Source organism: Gorilla gorilla, chromosome 17 (genome assembly GCF_029281585.2).
Source record: "Gorilla gorilla gorilla isolate KB3781 chromosome 17, NHGRI_mGorGor1-v2.1_pri, whole genome shotgun sequence".
Lineage (NCBI taxonomy): Eukaryota > Metazoa > Chordata > Mammalia > Primates > Hominidae > Gorilla > Gorilla gorilla.
This window is the reverse complement of record NC_073241.2, coordinates 50,261,713-50,282,390: the sequence shown is the minus strand read 5'-3', so window position 1 is coordinate 50,282,390 and position 20,678 is coordinate 50,261,713. Positions and strand designations below refer to the sequence as shown.

The window sequence follows — 20,678 nt, the reverse complement described above, 5'->3', positions numbered from 1 at the left end:
CATTTGAGGTAATTATAACTAATCTTATTTTAAAGTGAAGGGTCTTGTCATTTTAGTGTAAGAGCCATTCAAGTTAATCTTAGAAAACAAAAAGACAATTTAGTCCGGCTTTTTGAAACTTCTTCAGTAATCCACTGTAAGATAGTACTTAATACTTTTTGTTGCAACATCAATGAGATAGCTGGCACTTATCTTTTTTTCCTCCCTAACACTCTGTGAGTATAATATTATAACTATATTCAATTAACATACATATACAGAAGAGCTTCAGGGTGGTTTTTGCTGAAGCATTCTTTTTTTTTTTTTTTTTTTTGAGACAGAGTTTTGCTCTTGTTGCCCAGGCTGGAGTGCAATGGCACAATCTCGGCTCACTGCAACCTCTGCTTCCTGGGTTCAAGCAATTCTCCTGCCTCAGCCTCCCGAGTAGCTGGGATTACAGGCATGCGCCACCATGCCCGGCTAATTTTGTATTTTTAGTAGAGACAGGGTTTCTCCATGTTGGTCAGGCTGGTCTCGAACTCCCGACCTCAGGTGATCTGCCCACCTTGGCCTCCCATAGTGCTGGGATTACAGGTGTCACCCACTGTGCCCAGCCTGCTGAAGTGTTAACTTTTTGTATTTTTATCAATTATTCTTTGACTTGGTTTCTGAAACACTCAAGTTGTTGATATAAACAACCCCCAATGTTTTTGTATTTTCTGTAGTAGAGTCCAGCAGTTAATAACTTTAGGTTTCTCTGTATAATGGTAACCTTGAGTTAAATAAACATTTATTATACTATTTGTCCTACATTATCATGCACTTGATTATGTTCTCTAGCTTTTCTTTGTATTCATGTTTTATGGCCCAAACTAATTTTTAAGTTTCTTAAAAGTAGAAATTATACTGTGTTCTTAACTGTCACAGCCTATTGACAAATAAATATAGTATTTTTTAAGTAATCACTTACTACATGAACAGGCAAAGGTACGGTTGCTCTTCATAAAGAAAGAACCAACAAAATATATATATATTTTTGAAACAAGAGTCTCACTCTGTCGCTGAGGCTGGAGTGCAGTGATGTGATCTTGGCTCACTGCAATCTCTGCCTCCTGGGTTCAAGTAATTCTTGTGCCTCAGCCTCTGAGTAGCTGGGATTACAGGTGCGTACCACCACGCCTGGCTAATCTTTGTATTTTTATTAGAGATGGGGTTTTGCCATGTTGGCCAGGCTGTTGGCCAGGCTGGTCTCAAACCCCTGGCCTCAAGTGATCCACCCACCTTGGCCTCCCAAAGTAATCCCAGCGGATTACAGGTGTGAGCCACTGCACCTGGCCCTGGCAAAATATTGATTAGCTTTATTGTAATATGTAAGCGTAATTTTGAATATACAGATATGAAATAGAAAATCTCTGAAATTCTTATCCCTGAAATCCAGATATACTTTTAATACCAAGGGCAGAAATCATTGTTGCTTAATTATAGCTGAATTAAACATGATTTTTAAAATAGCCTTAAGCTATATTCCTAATATAGTAACTCCCGTTTTGTAAAAAGTTACCTAAATGACCAGATTCTATGTAAAAGCACCAATATAATATGCAAGTGTACCTTGATAGAGAAAAGACAGAAGGTGGAAGAATTAATGGATGTATACAAGTGATGTCCTTACATTTCCTTTGCTGCATTCAAGCTTATATTACTAATTTTGCAGAAGACTAAAATGTCAGTCTCAGTCACATAGCATGTTAAGTTTAGAAAATATCTTAGAGATGAAACAGTCTCATCTAATTTAGATTCCACTGGCATTGCTATATGCCTTATTTATATTACATAAGCAGAATCTCACATTGAATTTCTGAGATGCTTAGTAGTCAATGGAATTAAATTGCACCACACCTAGAATTTGTCATTTGTTATATGGGACTTTTCCTCTATAAAGCTGCTACACAGCCCCTATTATTGTCTTAAAGTTATTTGAATCTCCATTTGATCTGAACAATTTTTCAAGGAAAACCTAGGAAGTGGCATATTTCTAGCTGTTTCTTTTATAGTACCATTATACTGTGTATGTTTATTGATACTTAATGGATACTTGATTATCTTCTGTTATACACTAATTTTTAAAATTTACTTAAACTGTTCTTTTGGAACATTATTAATATCTGGTGTGTTAACACATGCCTCCAATAGCTATGAAGTATACTGTAACTATTTGATCTCCTTTTGCAATAGCTCTACTGGTTAATCAGGGTGCTGACTGTAGTGGTGGTGATGGTAGAAGTAGTGATTATGGTAGTTGTAGCATGGTGGCAGTAGGAGCAACACTGGTGGCACTAGTACCTTACCTTTATATAATATTTGGTAGCTTAAAAAATTGTTTACATATGTGATCTATTTAGATTGTTTGAGAATCTTGTGAGACATCTAAAAAAGACCTCTAAATTAGTTCACTAATAGCTTTATTTATATACAATTCTAACTTTACACTGAATTTAAAGAACTCTGCAAGGCTGGGAGTCCCAAAAGATTAGCAGCATCACCTAAACTTTGGTTCTGTTATTTCACCCACATAGGCAAAAACTTTTTTGACCCGAAGAGGCAATATTATGCTTTGCTGAAGGATAGTTGGGTGCAGGAGAGGTGGTTATGCATATGTCTGCAGAAGTCAGCAGTTTCTTACCCCCAATTCTTATATACAAAAAGCTCTGAAAACTGAATGTTTTTAAGTTATTGTTTTGGTGGAAAAACCTGTCATAACCTGCTCTCATGACCAGAAAGCCTAATCTGAACTAACTTGAGACTATGGTTTTTATTTATCATATTTGGTATGAATATTCTTATGTTTTGCTGCAGGAATATTAAGTCATATGTTTACAGGCTGCTATTATTTTTAGACCTAACTGGGTGTTTTATTTAATATATGTATCATTTCTGAATTATGTTTATAAAAATTATGAACCTATACTTAATTTTTAAAAAAGTTACTATAACTGAACATAAAATAGGCGTGTAGTATTTATTATTGGTTGTCATGGGATATTACAGAGTTTTTTGTTTTGTTTTCTTTTTAAACTTTTCTTTCCCTCAGATACTTACCTTCAGCAAATCCTAATGATAACAGAACTAGCTCCAATGCAGATAAAAGCTTGGTAGGTATTTTCTTAGTATTAAGAAAATTGTTTTTAAAATTGTTTTGTGGATAATATATTTGTGGGTATGATAGTAAATTTATATATTGTTTGTGAAGCTGTGGTTAGCTGAACTTAGATTTTTATGGCAGTTTTATCTCCCATCTCCTTTTCAGTCTGATTTTTTGCTCAAATATCAAATGGAATAATATATTTGGAGGCAGTTAGTAAACTAAATTGTTACACAGATTGACAGTGGTCATCTTTTTTAATCTTCGGAATCAGGAACTATGATATATCAATGTATCATTGAGGGTCTTGACAGGCAAACAGATTACATGTTCAAAATATTTAAACAGAGAGTTTTGTGTGTATGGCAAATATACGTAACATGAAATTTACCGTTTTAATCATTTTTAAGTGTGCAGTTCGGTGGCATTAAGCACCTTCACGTAGTTGTGCAGCCATCACTGCCATCCATCTCTAGAACCTTTTCATCATCCCAAACTAAAAATCTATACCAATTAAACAGTAACTCCTCATTTCACCCTCCCCCCAGCTCCTGGTAACCACTGTTCTACTTTCTGTCTCAATGAATTTGCGTGTTCCAGGTACCTCATATGAATGGAATCATACAATATTTATTCATATGTGACTGGCTTATTTCATGTAGCATAATGTCTTCAAGGTTCATCCATGTTGTATGTATTAAAATTTCCTTCGTGTTTAAGGCTGAGTAATATTCCATTGCATACATACACACACACACACACACACACACGTATATATACACACACACCATATTTTTGCATTTATTAAATGAAGAGTTTAATGAAGGGATGATTAACATGCTGTGAACATCAGTAGAGGGAAACAATAAAGGGTACTAAAGCACCCATGTATGAACAAGAGTGGGAAGCCATTGCCCTGTACTGAAGGAGCAAAGAGAGAAAACCTTATCGTAGCTCAGAGAAAGCCTGACATCATAGAAGAGGAATATAAAACGTAGAGCATTGCGAGAACCACAGTAAAGCACAAAGGGTGTAGGGAGAATGAATATTTCTTTTTTTTACCTTCAGATTTCTGCTGGTGTCTCCTGTGGGTTGAAACCAACCTTAAAATCATAGGGCTACAGAGTAATACAGGCAATGCACTCTGTAGATTTTAAGGCAAAGAAGAGCAGAGGATGAATTTTCAAGGTTAGAAGGGAATGGGGGAAATGGAGAATAACCAGTATAGTTAGCATCATCTTAATTTGTCCACTGAGAAGTAAATTACTCCAGAAAATACATTTTAGTTGAGTTCTTTCTGTTGTTTATATAGCTCATGTTCTGACACAGAGGTAAAACAAAATCTTACTTGCTTATATTTCAGAAGGTCCTTTTGGGTTAACAGGAATTTTCTGAAAAATATCCAGAGTAATTATATGTCCATTCCTAGAGCATTCTTTGAACTTTTTGTCTACTATAGCCTACATTTTTTTGGGGGGGGAGCACAGAAACATTGCAAGCCTACATATTTTTAACAGAGGAGAGGAAGAGGTAGCAGCCATTTTTAAAAAGCTGATAATGATTCTTTTCTTTCTCCTTGATATATTGACTCTTAAATATAAGAGAACATGCGGTGAAAAGGGAAAATGAGAAAAAGGTGAAGGAACTATATGAGTACGCATTTGGTGTTAAGTTCATCTTTCTCTTAAATTTTAATCCCAGTAGAGCTGTTTGGCAAGTTATGTATTGCTAACAAGGGCTCAAAAATCTTTGACCTACGTAATAATAAGGAGTTGCTGTAAGTCAGCTCTCACTGTGTTACTTGACTGTAGAGTTAGAAGTGCCTTCGGCCTTCAAAAATATTCAAAGGATTCATGTTTTCTTTGGGCTGATTTTGTTCAGTGGTGATTACCATAAGTTTATCAGTGGTTGTTGCTACCTTTATCTTTTGCTCTAATAATATCAGGGGGGATATACTAATTATTTCAACCTAGAACTAAGTACAAAATCAACTAATTTAATTTTCCTTGAAAACCTTTTAGCGCAGATGCTAATGAACAGCTTTGCAATTGCCAAATACAATGGATGATTTTCAGCCCATATCTTATTTTTCTTCTTTGCTGTATCTGACACTGACTACTTCCTACTTCTTTGGAACTTCAAACATTTCTAACTCTTCTATGTTCCTATTGTTTCCCTCTTTTTTACCTCCCATATTTTTGAATTTCATTTATTTTTCAATCCTCTTTTCAGGATCTTCCTCCTCTGCTCACTTTCAATTATTAATATTTCCCAAAGTTCTGATCTTGGCTCTCTGCTCTTTCTCTGTAGGTAATCTCATTCATGTCCAGCTTGCTTGTCTGAGCTCTAGTCCTGAATCTTTCTCTCTCTTCTGTATACTTCTCAGGCATATCAAACTAGGCCAGAGCTAAACTCACTGTTTTCCTGTCCCCATTCCCTCCCTAGCAGTGTATTGGCTGTCTTTCATAATGGTATTATATCTATTCTAACTTCCAGTCGGTTTGGTCATACATTGTGCTTTCCAATTGATACCTTTATCCATTACTTCCTCTTCATTCCTGTAGCCTCTGCCTTTTAGCAGATCCATATTCTCTTGTCTGAACTGTTTTGATAGCTTTTTAACTGGTTGCTCTTCTTAGAACTTCACTTCCCTCTAAGCTGTTCATTAACCTTATTATTGTAGTGATGTTTCTGAAGTGCCAATATTATATCATTTCTCATTTAAAATGCTTATGGGTTAAAGTCCCCAACTCCAATTTGTGCATACAAGGATCATTACCTTCTTAGGCTTAATGTGAGTTGTTTTTCCTATTACATTCTGTGCTCTGCTATAGTACTTGATTTCTTTCCATTTCCCAAATATGTCATATTTTCTTCTGCCTTTCTACTTTTGGGCTCATTGTTCATTCTAGCTAAAATGCCTTTCTTGTGCCACCTTCTTTGCTTTATCAGATTATCAGTTCTTCTTATCTTTTAGGCCTCAACTCAAGGATTATATATTCTTGGCAGAGTTAGAAGTGACCTTTTCTCTCCTTTGGAACACTCCATAGATAATTTTTTTATTATTTACCACAGTCTATTGTAATATTTTGTGTATATGTCTTTGGGACATTGTAGCTTCTTTTTTCTCTTCCAATTTAACTTTGCCTCACTATGTAACTATTTGCTTCATGAGAACAGGAACCAAATCTTTTTAATTTTTGTATTTCTAATGGCCTAACATTTAGTAGATGTTAAGAAAGTGCTTGTTAAATTAATAATAAAAAAATTGAGATAGAAAGAGGTAAGATTGAACTAAATTATTTTCTAAAAAGGTTTAAAATATTAACATAGACTTGATATTTTAAATGTCTAAATATTCTTAGTAGAATGAGTTTTTGTTTTTGTTTTAAATTAAAGCAGGAAAGTTTGCAAAAAACAATCTATAAGCTGGAAGAACAGCTGCATAATGAAATGCAGTTAAAAGATGAAATGGAGCAGAAGTGCAGGTGAGAATATACTTTAAGTTTTTCATATTTAAAGTTTTATATACCAAATACTTACTTGAAAGCTTATACCCTGTAAACATCTGAAAGTAGATAGAAAATGAGGATGTAAAGATTACTACTGATAATACATGCATGATGTGTCTCGGCTAGAATTGAGAAGTTGTATTTGTGTTGGCTTAGTTATAGATGTATTTTCCTCAGAATATTTAAAGTACATTTGTTCCTGGCAGTCTGTATTCTTTTTTTTTTTAATTCATGAAAATAATATATTGTGTGCTTTGTAATATGTTCCAACTATGTTTTCATTACAATCATCAGAAAGTAAAGCAGTATTCTTTTTTTTTTTTTTTAAGACGGAGTCTCGCCCTGTCGTCCAGGCTGGAGTGCAGTGGCACGATCTTGGCTCACTGCAAGCTCTGCCTCCCGGGTTCACGCCATTCTCCTGCCTCAGCCTCCCGAGTAGCTGGGACTACAGGCGCCCGCCACCACACGTGGCTAATTTTTTTTTTTTTATTTTTAGTAGAGACGGGGTTTCACAGTGTTAGCCAGGATGGTCTCGATCTCCTGACCTCGTGATCTGTCCGCCTTGGCCTCCAAAAGTGCTGGGATTACAGGTGTGAGCCACCGCACCCGGCCAACAGTCTGTATTCTTAAAAAACTGTAATGCTAATTCAGTTTTTTTTTTTTTGCCTGACTTACTGCTTTAGTTGCCTGACTTACTGCTTTTTTCTCTTTACATAATTAGCTAACTAAAAGGGCAAATTAGGCTGCACATGGTGGATCACTTGAGGGCAGGAGTTCAAGACCAGCCAGGCCAACATGGCGAAACCGCATCTCTACTGAAAATACAAAAAATTAGCTGGGCACGATGGTGTGCACCTGTAGTCCCTGCTGCTTGGGAGGCTGAGGCATGAGAATTGCTTGAACCCGGGAGGGAGAGGTTGCAGTAAGTCGAGATCACACCATTGCACTCCAGCCTGGGTGACAGAGCAAGGCTCTGTCTTAAAAAGAAAAATAAATAAAGGGGAAATTAGTTTACATTAAATCGGGTGCTTTTTGAAATGTAAAATGTTGAAGATTAAAATATACTAAATTTTTGATGTGGCCATTCTAATTTCCACTGTGGTTCACCAGAGCAGTAACTCAGAGTATCTTTTTCTGTGGGTCTAATTTCAGCATGTTATTGTCATTAGACTCACAGAAAAAATATCTTTGAGTTATGCTCACGTTTATTTTAAATTATGTAGCATAATACTGAATTACTTATCAATTATAAGCAATAATTTTTTATAATTAGTTATATTTTTAGTGAATAGTATTGAATAAATGAAATGCAAAGGTAACACGAAAAGTATTCAACAAATAAAATTGGGAACACTGGTAATTTTGTGACAGAGCAGGTGGGGGCTTTGGTACAAAACAGATAAAATTCTCACTTTTAACCATTCCTGATAGATTATATGGTTAAGTGTATAATACAAATTTCTTTTAAAAAGGCATTTGAATATAAGCAAATAATTAACTGACCCCAGGATTTGGAAAGAATTTCTAAATATAAAATATGTAAATAAGGGGAAGAACTGGGTAGATACTGTTATATAAATGTTGAGAAGTCTCTACATCCAATTTTTTTTTTTTTTTTTTTTTTTTGAGACGAAATCTCACTCTTGTCCCCCAGGCTGGAGTATGATGGTGCGATCTCGGCTCACTGCAACCTCTGCCTCCCGGGTTCAAGTGATTCTCTTGCCTCAGTCCCCCAAGTAGCTGGGATTACAGGCACCTGCCACCACGCCTGGCTAGTTTTGGTATTTTTAGTAGAGACGGGATTTCACCATGTTGGCCAGGCTGGTCTCGAGCTCCTGACCTCAGGTGATCCACCCACCTCGGCCTCCCGAAGTGTTGGGATTACAGGCGTGAGCCACCGTGCCTGGCCCAAAAAAAATTTTTAAACAAAATTAAAAGACAAGTGACAAACTGGTAGTAATGGTGAGTAGGGATCAGTTTGAGGAAGTAATAAGAATGGCTGAATTGGCTAATAATCATATGAAAGTGTATCACCTCAAGGAAATAAAATTGAGATGAAACTTTTAAAAATTATGTATTGAATTGGTAAATAGTTTTTAAAATAAAAACCTAGTGCTAGGGATTGTGGAGTGATATTTACTTGCATTTCTTTATTTTATTTATTTTATTTTTTTATTTTTATTTTTTTTGAGGCAGAGTCTCACTCTGTCACCCAGGCTGGAGTGCAGTGCCGTGATCTCAGCTCACTGCAAGCTCCACCGCCTGGGTTCATGGCATTCTCCTGCCTCAGCCTCCCGAGTAGCTGGGACTACAGGCGCCCGCCACCATGCCCGGCTGATTTTTTGAATTCTTTAGTAGAGACGGGGTTTCACCGTGTTAACCAGGATGGTCTCGATCTCCTGGCCTTTTGATCCGCCCACCTCGGCCTCCCAAAGTGCTGGGATTACAGGTGTGAGCCACCATGCCTGGCCACTTGGATTTCTTTAAATCAAATTCTCTGCATTCAAATCATTTTAGTTACATTCATTTATTCAGTAAAAATTTCAGTTAAAGTGTCATATAATGTGCTTGTCAACAATATAGTACTGAATAAATCACGACATGGCCCCTCTCCACAAGGAGCTTGTAATTTAGCAAGAAAAACAAGTAAGTAATTATCAAGAAGTGTGGTAAGCCAGGTGCGGTGGCTCATGCCTGTAATCCCAGCACTTTGGGAGGCCGAGGCGGGCGGATCACGAGGTCAGGAGATCAAGACATCCTGGCTCACAAGGTGAAACCTCATCTCTACTAAAAATACAAAAAATTAGCTGGGCGCAGTGGTGGGCGCCTGTAGTCCCAGCTACTCAGGAGGCTGAGGCAGGAGAATGGCGTGAACCCGGGAGACGGAGCTTGCAGTGAGCCGAGATCGCGCCACTGCACTCCAGCATGGGCAACAGGGCGAGACTTCGTCTCAAAAAAAAAAAAAAAAAAAAAAAAAAGTGTGGTATGTCTTAACTGGGGAGAGAATAAAATTATACAGGAATATCAGGAATACATCAGGAGATGCCTGTACTGTTTTGTCAGAGATCAGAGAAAGCTAAAACCAGAAGAGTCAATGGAAATTATTAGGAGAAGAGTGGAAGGAAGTGTTAGGGTCCAGGAGGTGAGTATCTGTGAAGGCCGTGAGGTAAGAGACCTTGACCGGCCAGTAAGATGTGAGGGAAGGAAAAGCCTGAGATGAGAATGGGGAGGATGGCAAGGTCTAGATTGGGGAGAATTTTTTTTCTCTTTTTTTTTGCGGGGGGGGGGCTAAGAAATTTGGAATTTATTTTAAGCGTAATGGAAAAACATCAAAAGTCATTAAACTAATAAGTAAAAAATATATATTAAATTTGCTGTTTTCAAAAGAAGTTCCTGCTTAATTAGCAGCACTTGGCACTTTATTCAACTAAATGGGAGTGAGGGAGGATGAGTCAAGGATGATTCCTAGGTGTTGTCATTTACTTAGGGACTCTAGAAGAGAAGCAAATTGGTATTGGGGTGGGAGTGTGGAACAGAGGCAGTAAGTTCCATTTTGGAGATGCTGAATGAGGTATTTAATGAGACATCCATGTGAAAATGTTGCATATATAGGTTTTGAAGCTCAGAATTACATTTTGAACCAAAGAAAGCAAATGGTAATGAAGATAATATACTTTGAGTGTTGCCAAATGGTGCCTTAACTGATTTGATATATGCTACCTTTCTCTTCGTTTACTTTATCCTGTATTAAAGGATAAATGGCTAATTTTTGAGTAGTGGCAAGTATTGCATGACGGAGTTTAGGGATCCTTAACCTGAAATCCATAGACCTCCCCCAAAGAGTCCATGGATGAAATTTGAAGTCCTTAAACTTGGATGACAAAAGGTGAATGTTTTCTCTAACTTATAACTTAATTTTAGCACTTGTTTCAATTCTGAGCATAGGCAGCAATTCAGTTATTAGCAGTAGTTGTTAATTTTTATTACCAATAGAAATTATAGATGTTTTCTTATTGCAGTTGTTACAGCTATCTCTAAATATCATTTATGCTCATCAATACTTTGAAATTACTGCCACTAGATCTTGTGATTTAATATATTAATAAGGAAGCATATATACTACTGAATTACACATAGTTTTTTAAAGTTTATTACTGTGTTTCAATATAATTGGCTTCTTTTTTTTTTTTGAGATGGAGTCTCACTGTATCACCCAGGCTGGAATGCAGTGGCATGATCTCGGCTCACTGCAACCTCCGCCTCCCAGGTTCAAGTGATTCTCCTGCCTTGGCCTCCCAAATAGCTGGGATTACAGGCGCCCGCCACCATGCCTTGCTAATTTTTTTTTTTTAATTTTTAGTAGAGACGGGGTTTCACCATGTTGGCCAAGCTGGTCTCGAACTCCTGACCTCAGATGATCCACCCGCCTCAGCCTCCCGAAGTGCTGGGATTACAGGTGTGAGCCACTGCACCCGGCCTGATTGTCTCTTTTAATCATATATAATTTTTGTGCTTCAAAAAATATCTTGAAAAAAGGCCATAGGCTTCACTTGACTGCCAAAGAGATCCATGGCACCAAGAAAGGATACAAAACTCTAGTTAAGTGGAAAAGTAAGTAATGTTAGTGTTTAACACTGGGCAATAGGAAATATGTATATTTCTAATCTGTATTGCTTTTGTTTTTACAGAACCTCAAACATAAAACTAGACAAGATAATGAAAGAATTGGATGAAGAGGTACTTTTTGTTTTCTAATCAAGTTTCCTTTTTGAGATTTTTCCCTCTTTCAAATTGTTTCGTTTCCTGAGAAAATTGTATTTGAATTCTGTAGTTTGAAACACAAAACAGAGCCAGAGAATTGTGATGCAAGCCTCACCTTGGAACTGCAGTTTCAAGTGGTACAGATTAGATTATAATTTAGTTTCCTTTGCACAATTGTTTTCTACAGCCGTATTAATTTTAGTACGTAAATTTCAGTTCAGTGGTTCTCGATGGTTGAAATGTGAGAAAGGAGCCAGAGAAGCAAGCGATCAGAAATTGAATCTCAAACTATGTCAGAAAGAGACAGACAAATAAGGAAAAGAGAGAAATACAGTTTAAAATATTTTTAAAAGATTAACACTGACATAATCTCATGTAATCAAATGGAAAATATATTGATTTTAGAATGTTCATCTTTTCCATGGTTACCTGTCAAAATTTTTTATTATCAGAGAAACAATAACAAGCATTCATAATTCAGATGTTTGTTTGCAAATATATAATACATTTCCATTCCTCTTAGTCAACTTCTAAGTATATTTCTACTGTGTCTGTGAGTCCCATGAAAAGAAATACACTCTCTGTAGTCTTCTCCTAATACATTACTTACTTTGTCCTTTTTTAGGTTTAATCTCTGATAGTTTTTATGCTGTGTTAATTTTTTCTTCCCTTATAGAATGGTATCTGTCAGTGGCTTGCTTTCTTTCATGGGTAGCTTTGGATATCTATGAAGATTTAGAGAGCATTTACTAACTTGCCTTTGTGCTTAACCTTAGCAGTATATATTTGACTCTGAGTGTTTAAGGAGTCCTTTTTTGCATATCTTCCACTTATATTTAACTTTTAAAACACAGATAAAATTCAGATGTGCTAGATTTAAGTTATTCATTTTTCCAAATTAGAAGTAGAGAGGGAAATTTGAGGTATGAAATTAAAATAGTCTCACTTCTAGAAAGATGGAGTAAGAGTACCTTTTCTGTATTCCTCCCAGTAAGTACAGCTAAAAACCCTAAACATTAAACATAAAACAAACATGAAAAGATTTTGAAAGGTGGAAAGAAGGCAGACCAACCTGGGTTACTTGTGTCCTGAGAAACAACACATGAATGAGTCTTCAGGGTTTTCTTTTTGCTGCATGTATCCTAGATGGGGTGCCGGAGAAGCCAGCAACCTCGAAATATCAACAGTTGCAGACAAAGCTCCAAAAAAGGCTAATTTCCTTAGCCTAAAGACCAAAAAAGGAGCAGGCTAGCAAGTCAGAAAACTTACACTATCACTGCTCTTTTCAGCCAAACACCACAGAAAAACGGTAGCCCCATTCTTTTTTTTTTTTTTTTTTTTTTTTTGAGACAGAGTCTTGCTCTTTTTCCCAGGCTGGAGTGCAGTGGCGCGATCTCGGCTCACTGCAAGCTCCGCCTCCCGGGTTCCCGCTATTCTTCTGCCTCAGCCTCCCGAGTAGCTGGGACCACAGGCGCCCGCCACCACGCCTGGCTAATTTTTTATATATATTTTTTTAGTAGAGATGGGGTTTCACTGTGTTAGCCAGGATAGTCTCAATCTCCTGACCTTGATCCACCCGCCTTGGCCTCCCAAAGTGCTGGGATTACAGGCCTGAGCCACCGCACCCAGCCAACTGTAGCCCCATTCTTAACAGCAAAGGCTGAGCGGGAAGTCTAGTTGGGCTGTAGCACATCCCAACTTCCAATTAGAATAGTGTCAGAGAAGGTCCAGTAAAGGAATTTTCATCTCCTGTGGGCAGTAACAAACCTTCTTTCTCTCCCCAGACAGCGTAGCAGTGACCATGTGGGGAATCTACACTTACACTTCCAGCTGGCAGTAAGGGGGTGCCCCTCCCACTGCCTTCTGGGTTGGTATCAAAGAGGCATGGTAGGGAGTCAGAACTTTCCACTGAAAATAACAAGCTCCCCTCCACAATGCAGTGTCATCTGTGGGGGCCACATAAGGAGCAGCCATGGTGCACTCAATGGAGGCCTGGTAGAGTGCCAGAACTCCTGCTTCCACCCAGCAATGATGAGGATCTGCTCCCCTCCCTACCTGAGGTGTCAGTAGAGGCTGAGTGGAAAGCCTGGACTTCTGCAAACTCCACCTGGCAGAAAAGAGGCAGCACCCCCTTAGTTGCACCAGAACAGTGTCAGAGGAGACCTTCTAAAAGAGATTTTAAATAAGATCCAGAATGTTGTAAGATAATGTCCAGGTTTGAATAGCAAACTGCTCATCATAATCAGAGCTAGGAAAATTTTAACTGGAATTAGAAACAATAATAAACTAATACCAATGCTGAGATGACACAGATGTTAGAATTATCTGACAAGTATTTAAAGGAATCACCATAAATATGTTTCAGTGAGCAACTGTAAACATACAAACAAGCAAAAAAATAGTCTCAGAAAGACATAGACAATATAAAATAGAGCCAACCAAAAATTACAATAACTGAAATAAAAGTCTCAATAGATGGTGTCAGCAGCGGAGTGAACAATGCAGAGGAACGAATCAGAGACCTTCAACAAGGAAAAATAGAAATTATCCAGTCTGAACAACAGAGAGAAAATGATCAGAAAAAAAGTGACAGAGCCTCTGGGACCTGTAGAACTATAACAATAAAGTTCTAACATTTGTGTCACTCGAATTACTAAAGGAGAGGAGAAAGGGCGTGGGAAGAAATGATGACAGAAAATTCAACAAATTTGACAAAAGACGTGAACTGACAAAAGACATGAACTACCAAGAAGCTTAGCAAACCACAAAAAGTGTAAACCCAAAGATATCCACACCAAGACACAATAGTCAGATTTCTGAAAGTTAATGACAAAAAAGAAATCTTAAATACAGGACACACCTTACCTAGAAAGGAAACAACAGTGTAAGTGACAGCTGATTTCTTATCAGAAACCATGGAGGCCAGAAGGAAGTGGCATGACTTTTTCAGGTGCTAAAAAAACAAAAAAACAAACCTATCAACCCAGAATTCTGTGTTCAATTAAAACATCCTTCTCAAATGAAAAAGAAAATGACAACATTCTCAGATGAGGAAAAACTAAGATAATGTGTCACCAGCACACCTTCCCTAAAGGAATTGCAAAAGAAAATTCTCTAAACAGAAAGGAAATTATAAAAGAAGGAATCTTGGCCAGGTAGGGTGGTTCACACCTGTAATCCCAACACTTTGGGAGGCTGAGGTGAGCAGATCACTTGATGCCAAAAGTTTAAGACCAGCCTGGCCAACATGGCAAAACCCCATCTTTACTGAAAATACAAAAAAAATTAGCCAAGTGTGGTAGCGTATACTTGTAATCCTAGCTACTCAGGAGGCTGAGGCTGAGGCTAGAGAATTGCTTGAACCTGGCAGGTGGAGGTTGGAGTGAGCCAAGCGCACCACTGCACTCCAGCCTGGGTGACACAGCAAGACTCTGTCTCCAAAAGAAAAAGGAGGAATTTTGAATTACCAGGAATAAAGAAAGAGTAAAAGATGGGTAAATACATTTTTTTCTCCTCTTGATTTTTTATAGTAGGCAGTTGAAGCAGAAATTATATTGTCTAATATGATTCTCTGTGTATGAGAAAAAATATTTTAGACATTATAAACAGAGAGTAATGGGTCATAAAGAAAGGTAAAGTTTTTAGGTCAAGTGTGGTGGCTCATGTCTGTAATCCCAGCACTTTGGAAGGCCAAGGCCAGCGGATTGCTTGAGCCCAGGAGTTTAAGGCCAGCCTGAGCAACAAGGCGAAACCCTGTCTCTACAAAAAATACAAAAATTAGCCAGGTGTGGTAGTGCACGCCTGTAGTCCCAGCTACTAGGGAGGCAGAGGTGGGAGGATCGCTTGAGTCCAGGAAGTTGAGGCTGCAGTGAGCCATAAGCATACCACTGTACTCCAGCCTGGGTGACAGAGTGAGACCCTTTCTCAAAAATAAATAAGATAAAAATTAAAAGAAGAAAGGGAAGATGTTTATACTTTACTCAAACTGGTAAGATGCCAATACCAGTGGAGTGTACTATATATTAAGCTATGCATATACAATGTAATATCTAGGGCAGCCACTGAAAAGGCCTTACAAGGAGATACATTCAAAAACACCATAGTTAAATCAAAAGGAATGCTAAAATAATGTTCAGGTAACCCACAGAAAGACAGGAAAGAAAATGTAGAAATAACAGATATCAAACAAAAAAATAAAAATGGCAGACTTCACCTTAACATACTACCAATAATGACATTAAATGGAAATTAAGTGGAATACCAATCAAAAGAGGTGGTAGGCGTAGATTTTTTTAAATCCCCCATTTATATATCTGTCAGAAACTCTTCAAATATAACAATATAGGCAAGTTGAACATCGGAAGATGTGAAGAGATAACATAACAAATATTAAAAAGAAAGCAGCATATTGGCAATGTTAATACCAATTAAAGTAGACTTCAGAGCAAAGAAAATTACCATGAACATAGAGGAATATTACATAATGATAAGAGTCAATCCACCAAAAATAAATAAAAATCCTAACTGTACACCAAACAACAGAGCTACAAAGTATGTGAAGCAAAAGTTGATAAGACTGGAAGGTGAAATAGACCAATCCATAATTATTGTTGGAGACTTCAGCAGCCGTAAGAATCACCAAACATAGGAGAACTCAACCACACAGTCAGCCATCAGAATTTCTTCAACATTTACAGAACCCTCTGCTTAACAGCACAATATGCCTTCTTTTCAAGTGCTTAAGGAACACACACCAAGGTAGACCACATCCCAAGCTATAAAACAAACACATTTGAAAGCACTGAAATCATAGTTTCCTGACCAAAATGTACAGATGAGAATAACAGAAAAATCTGCAAACACATGGAAAGCAAACAACAAACTTCTAAATAATCCAGAGGTCAAAGAAGAAGTCTCAGTGAAAAAAATACATTGGAATGTTAATTATGTCTCATAAAACTGTTATGGCTCTTTATCTTTACAAAATATTTGAACAATGAAGTGAAAATACATCATCAAAATTTGTGAGATGCTGTTAACATTGGTGATGAAGGTTAATTTATAGCACTAAATGCTTACCTTAGAAAAGAGGAAAAGTCTAAAATCAATAATTTAAACTCCTACTTCTGGAAACTAGAATAAGAAGAGTGAAATAAACCCAAAACAAGCAAAAGGAAGGACAAGTAACGATAAGAGCAGAGAACAATGCAGTTAAAAGCAGAAAAACAATAGAGAAAATCAGTGAAACAAAAAGCTGTGTGAAAAGATCAACAAAATTAACAAACGTCTAGCAAGACTGATAAAGGAAAAAGAGAGGACACAAATTACCAGTATGAGGAATGAAATAGGGCATATACTATAGACCATATAGGTATCAAAAGAATCATAAGGAAATACTGTGAACAGTTCTAAACACAATTAAGACATGTAGATGAAAGGGACTAACTTCTCAAAAATCAAACTATCACAACTCATACAATGTGAAATAGGTAATTTCAGTAGCCCTATGTAAGTGTTAAGGAAAGTGAATCCATACTTTTTAAACTTTTTAGATATATGGATGAAAATAAACATATGAAAAGAGGTTCACATAATTAGTCATTTGGGAAGTGCAAATTAAAACTACCATGAAATATTACTCCATAACCATGAAAAAAAGTAAGCTTTAAAATTATGTCAATAGCAAACTGGCAAGGATATGGAGAAACTAGATCACTTGGACATTGCAGATGGGGATATAAAATGGTACAGACATTCTGGAAAACCAATTGGCTGTGTTCCTGAAAAACTAAACATGTGCCTACTATGTGACCTAGCAGTTGTGTTCTTGGGCATTTATTCCAGAAAACTGAAAATGTATATTCTCACAAAAACCTGTATACTAATGTTTATAACAGCTCTATTTGTAATAGCCAAAAACTGAAAACAATCAAAATGTCCTATAGTAGGTGAATGGTTGAACAAACTTCGGTACATTTGTACCATGGAATACTCAGCCACAAGAAGGAATAAACTGTAGATACATACAATACAGAGATGGATTTTAAGGGCTTTATGTTGAGTTAAAAAAAAAAACAAAACCTGTCTTGGCCAGGCGCGGTGGCTCACGCCTGTAATCCCAGCACTTTGGGAGGCTGAGGCGTGCGGATCACGAGGTCAGGAAATCGAGACCATCCTGGCCAACATGGTGAAACCCCATCTCTATTAAAAATACAAAAAAAAAAAAAAAGCCTGTCTCAAAAAGTCATATATCGCATGGTTCCATTTATATAACATTCTCAAAAAGACAAAATTATAGAAATGGAGAACCATTAGTTGCCAGGAGTATGGGTGGTGGGAGGACGGGGATGGGTGTGGCTATAACTAGTGACTGGAGGGAAATTGTTGTGATGACCAGTTCTGTATCTTCGTTGTGGTGGTGCTTACATGAACCTACATATGTGATAAAATGAGAGAATCATACACTCCTTATACCAGTGAGAATTTTCTGATTTTGTTATTGTACTATTGTTATATATAAAGTCTGTACTGGGGGAAGCTGAGTGGAAGGGCACTTGGGACCTCTCTGTACTATCTTTGCAACTTTCTTTGAATGTATAATTATCTAAAAATTAACTAAAAGTTAGAATGATAAACTCTTAGAATCAGAAAGACCTTGAATGATTTATGTCCAATTTTTGCTTAAAGATGAGAAAGCCCAGAAACACTATAAAACAGGTTTCCTAATGTGGAGTCTTAAAAAGTGAAGCATCAAAAACAAGATTTACTGATAGTGGTAACTCAGAAAGGTACATTTTTAGTTGTGAAAATTTGGGTATTTTAGGCTGGGCACAGTAGCTCATGCCTGTCATCCCAGTACTTTGGGAGGCGAGGCAGGTGGATCACCTGAGGTCAAGAGTTCAAAACCAGCCTGGCCAACATGGCAAAACCCGTCTCTACCAAAAATAGAAAAATTAGCTGGACGCAGTGGTGCGTCCCTGTAGTCCCAGCTACAGAAGACAGATTCTCACTGTCTTCTTAAAAGGCAAGCTACTTAGAAAGTTATATTAGGAGATACTGTTTGCGTTTGAAACAGAACATTCATCTTAAGTGTTTGTCTTTTTTTTTTTTCTTGTTTTTTGTTTTTAAGAACAAAATACTCACTTGAATGAATGACGATAGTATTAATCACAGTGGTAACTTTTATCATTATAATTCCAGGGAAATCAAAGAAGAAATCTAGAATCTACAGTGTCTCAGATTGAGAAGGAGAAAATGTTGCTACAGCATAGAATTAATGAATACCAAAGAAAAGCTGAACAGGAAAATGAGAAGAGAAGAAATGTAGAAAATGAAGGTAAATTGTCACTACTTTTGAAAAATGATAGAATTTCTAACACTGTCATGAGGTTGTCTTTAATTTAGTGTCCATGATACATACATGAAGCTACAATCCTAAGACACTTTATAAGCTAAATAACCCAGATCTCAGGTTAAATTTATAACGTATTAAATATTAATTAAATTACATATTAAAGTAAATAGTAAGTAGCATTTAACTAGAGTAGTGATTGTCATCACGGTGTGCATACTGGAATCTCCTGGGAAGCTTTAAAGAGTACTGATGCCTAAATCCCAGCTATTCTAATTTAATTGGTCTAGATATGTGGCCTGAGTATCATTATTTTTTACAAGCCCCCTAGGTACTTCTAACAAGCAGCTGCGTCTAAGAACTTCTAAACCAGAATTTCTTGTGTTTTAATGCCTGTGTTACAAATATATTTAAAATACCTTTCTACACCCATTGATGCAGTGATTTCACTTCCATAAGTTATTTCACGTACATACTCATACTGCAAACTGATATATACACAAGGCTATTCATTGTAGCATCGTTTAAAATGACAAAAAAAATGCAGTCAATGCTGTATATGAAACATAATGTAATACATATATGAAACATAAAGGTAATGAATGCTGTAATAAATTTTAGTACATCTATATGGTAGAATACTGTGTGGCTTATAAAAAATAATAAATCGTCTACTTAAATACGGTTATAAAACAATCTCTAAGACAGATCTTTAAGTGACAGAAACGGATTGCTTGTGTTTAAAACAAGAGTACTTGTCTATATATGCTTAAATTAAATATGTATTAGGGAGGAGAGCCAGTTAAGGGAGACTCAGAAGGGGCAAAAATGACTAAATGGAGAAAGGAAGACTTATTCTATACTATCTACCATTTGGTACCTTTTAAATTTTGTATTTTTATTAAGATATTGAATTATCAAGCAACTGAACTATTGAAAAATAAATAATATTAAAACTAGCTTTATAAGTACACTAACAGTGATCTTATAAAGGGAATAAAGGAGTTTGAGATTTACAACAGTAAGAAGAAATCTTTTTGCACTCTGTGTTAGAAGATAATGTTCTACTTTTTAATGAATTTAAAATGCAGGTACTTCCAAATTGGAATTTGGCTTTGGGAGTGGACCTAATGTAGCTGACTATTATGGCCTAAGACTAAATGTCTTTTTTTAAAAAAGGATTTATATGTTTCCCCTATGAAAATGTTGTAATTTCTATATATTATTCTTTCATTTTCTAGTTTCTACATTAAAGGATCAGTTGGAAGACTTAAAGAAAGTCAGTCAGAATTCACAGCTTGCTAATGAGAAGCTGTCCCAGTTACAAAAGCAGGTAAGTGTTTCAAATGAGGTTCCTTTTTAAAAAAATTGTAGATAATTAAATTACATCGTACTTTGGTCAGAAACCTATTTTTTTGCTTTCTTTTTAAATAGCTAGAAGAAGCCAATGACTTACTTAGGACAGAATCGGACACAGCTGTAAGACTGAGGAAGAGTCACACAGAGATGAGCAAGTCAATTAGTCAGTTAGAGTCCCTGAACAGAGAGTTGCAAGAGAGAAATCGAATTTTAGAGAATTCTAAGTCACAAACAGACAAAGATTATTACCAGCTGCAAGCTATATTAGAAGCTGAACGAAGAGACAGAGGTCATGATTCTGAGATGATTGGAGACCTTCAAGGTAATATTTTTTCTTATTGTGGTAAAATATGCATAACATGAAATTTATTATAACATTTTAACCATTTTTATATATACAATTCAGTGGGATTAAATGCAGTTCACAATGTATGCAACCATCATCATATAAGTGGAATCATACAGTGTTTGTCCTTTTGCATCTAGCTTTTTTCACTTAGCACAATGTCTTCAAGGTTTATCCATGTTGTGTGTGTCAGATTTTCCTTCCTTTTTAGGGCTCAGTAATATTCCA

The 20,678-nt window shown here is 36.6% G+C and overlaps 1 protein-coding gene across 2 annotated transcripts in view; it reads left to right on the top strand.

Annotated features, from left to right (window-relative positions):
• The window catches only part of ROCK1 (Rho associated coiled-coil containing protein kinase 1), a 161,452-nt gene that overhangs the window by 84,694 nt on the left and 56,080 nt on the right, over nt 1-20,678 (top strand). Inside the window, exons 11-16 of one of the 2 annotated variants that reach the window (XM_004059230.5) lie at nt 3,071-3,131; nt 6,521-6,609; nt 11,322-11,370; nt 18,595-18,730; nt 19,987-20,078; nt 20,180-20,426. In XM_004059230.5, the coding sequence (XP_004059278.3) occupies nt 3,071-3,131; nt 6,521-6,609; nt 11,322-11,370; nt 18,595-18,730; nt 19,987-20,078; nt 20,180-20,426 (674 nt within the window). The remainder of the gene's footprint in view (nt 1-3,070; nt 3,132-6,520; nt 6,610-11,321; nt 11,371-18,594; nt 18,731-19,986; nt 20,079-20,179; nt 20,427-20,678) is intronic. The other variant, XM_055368617.2, reaches the window with a different exon arrangement.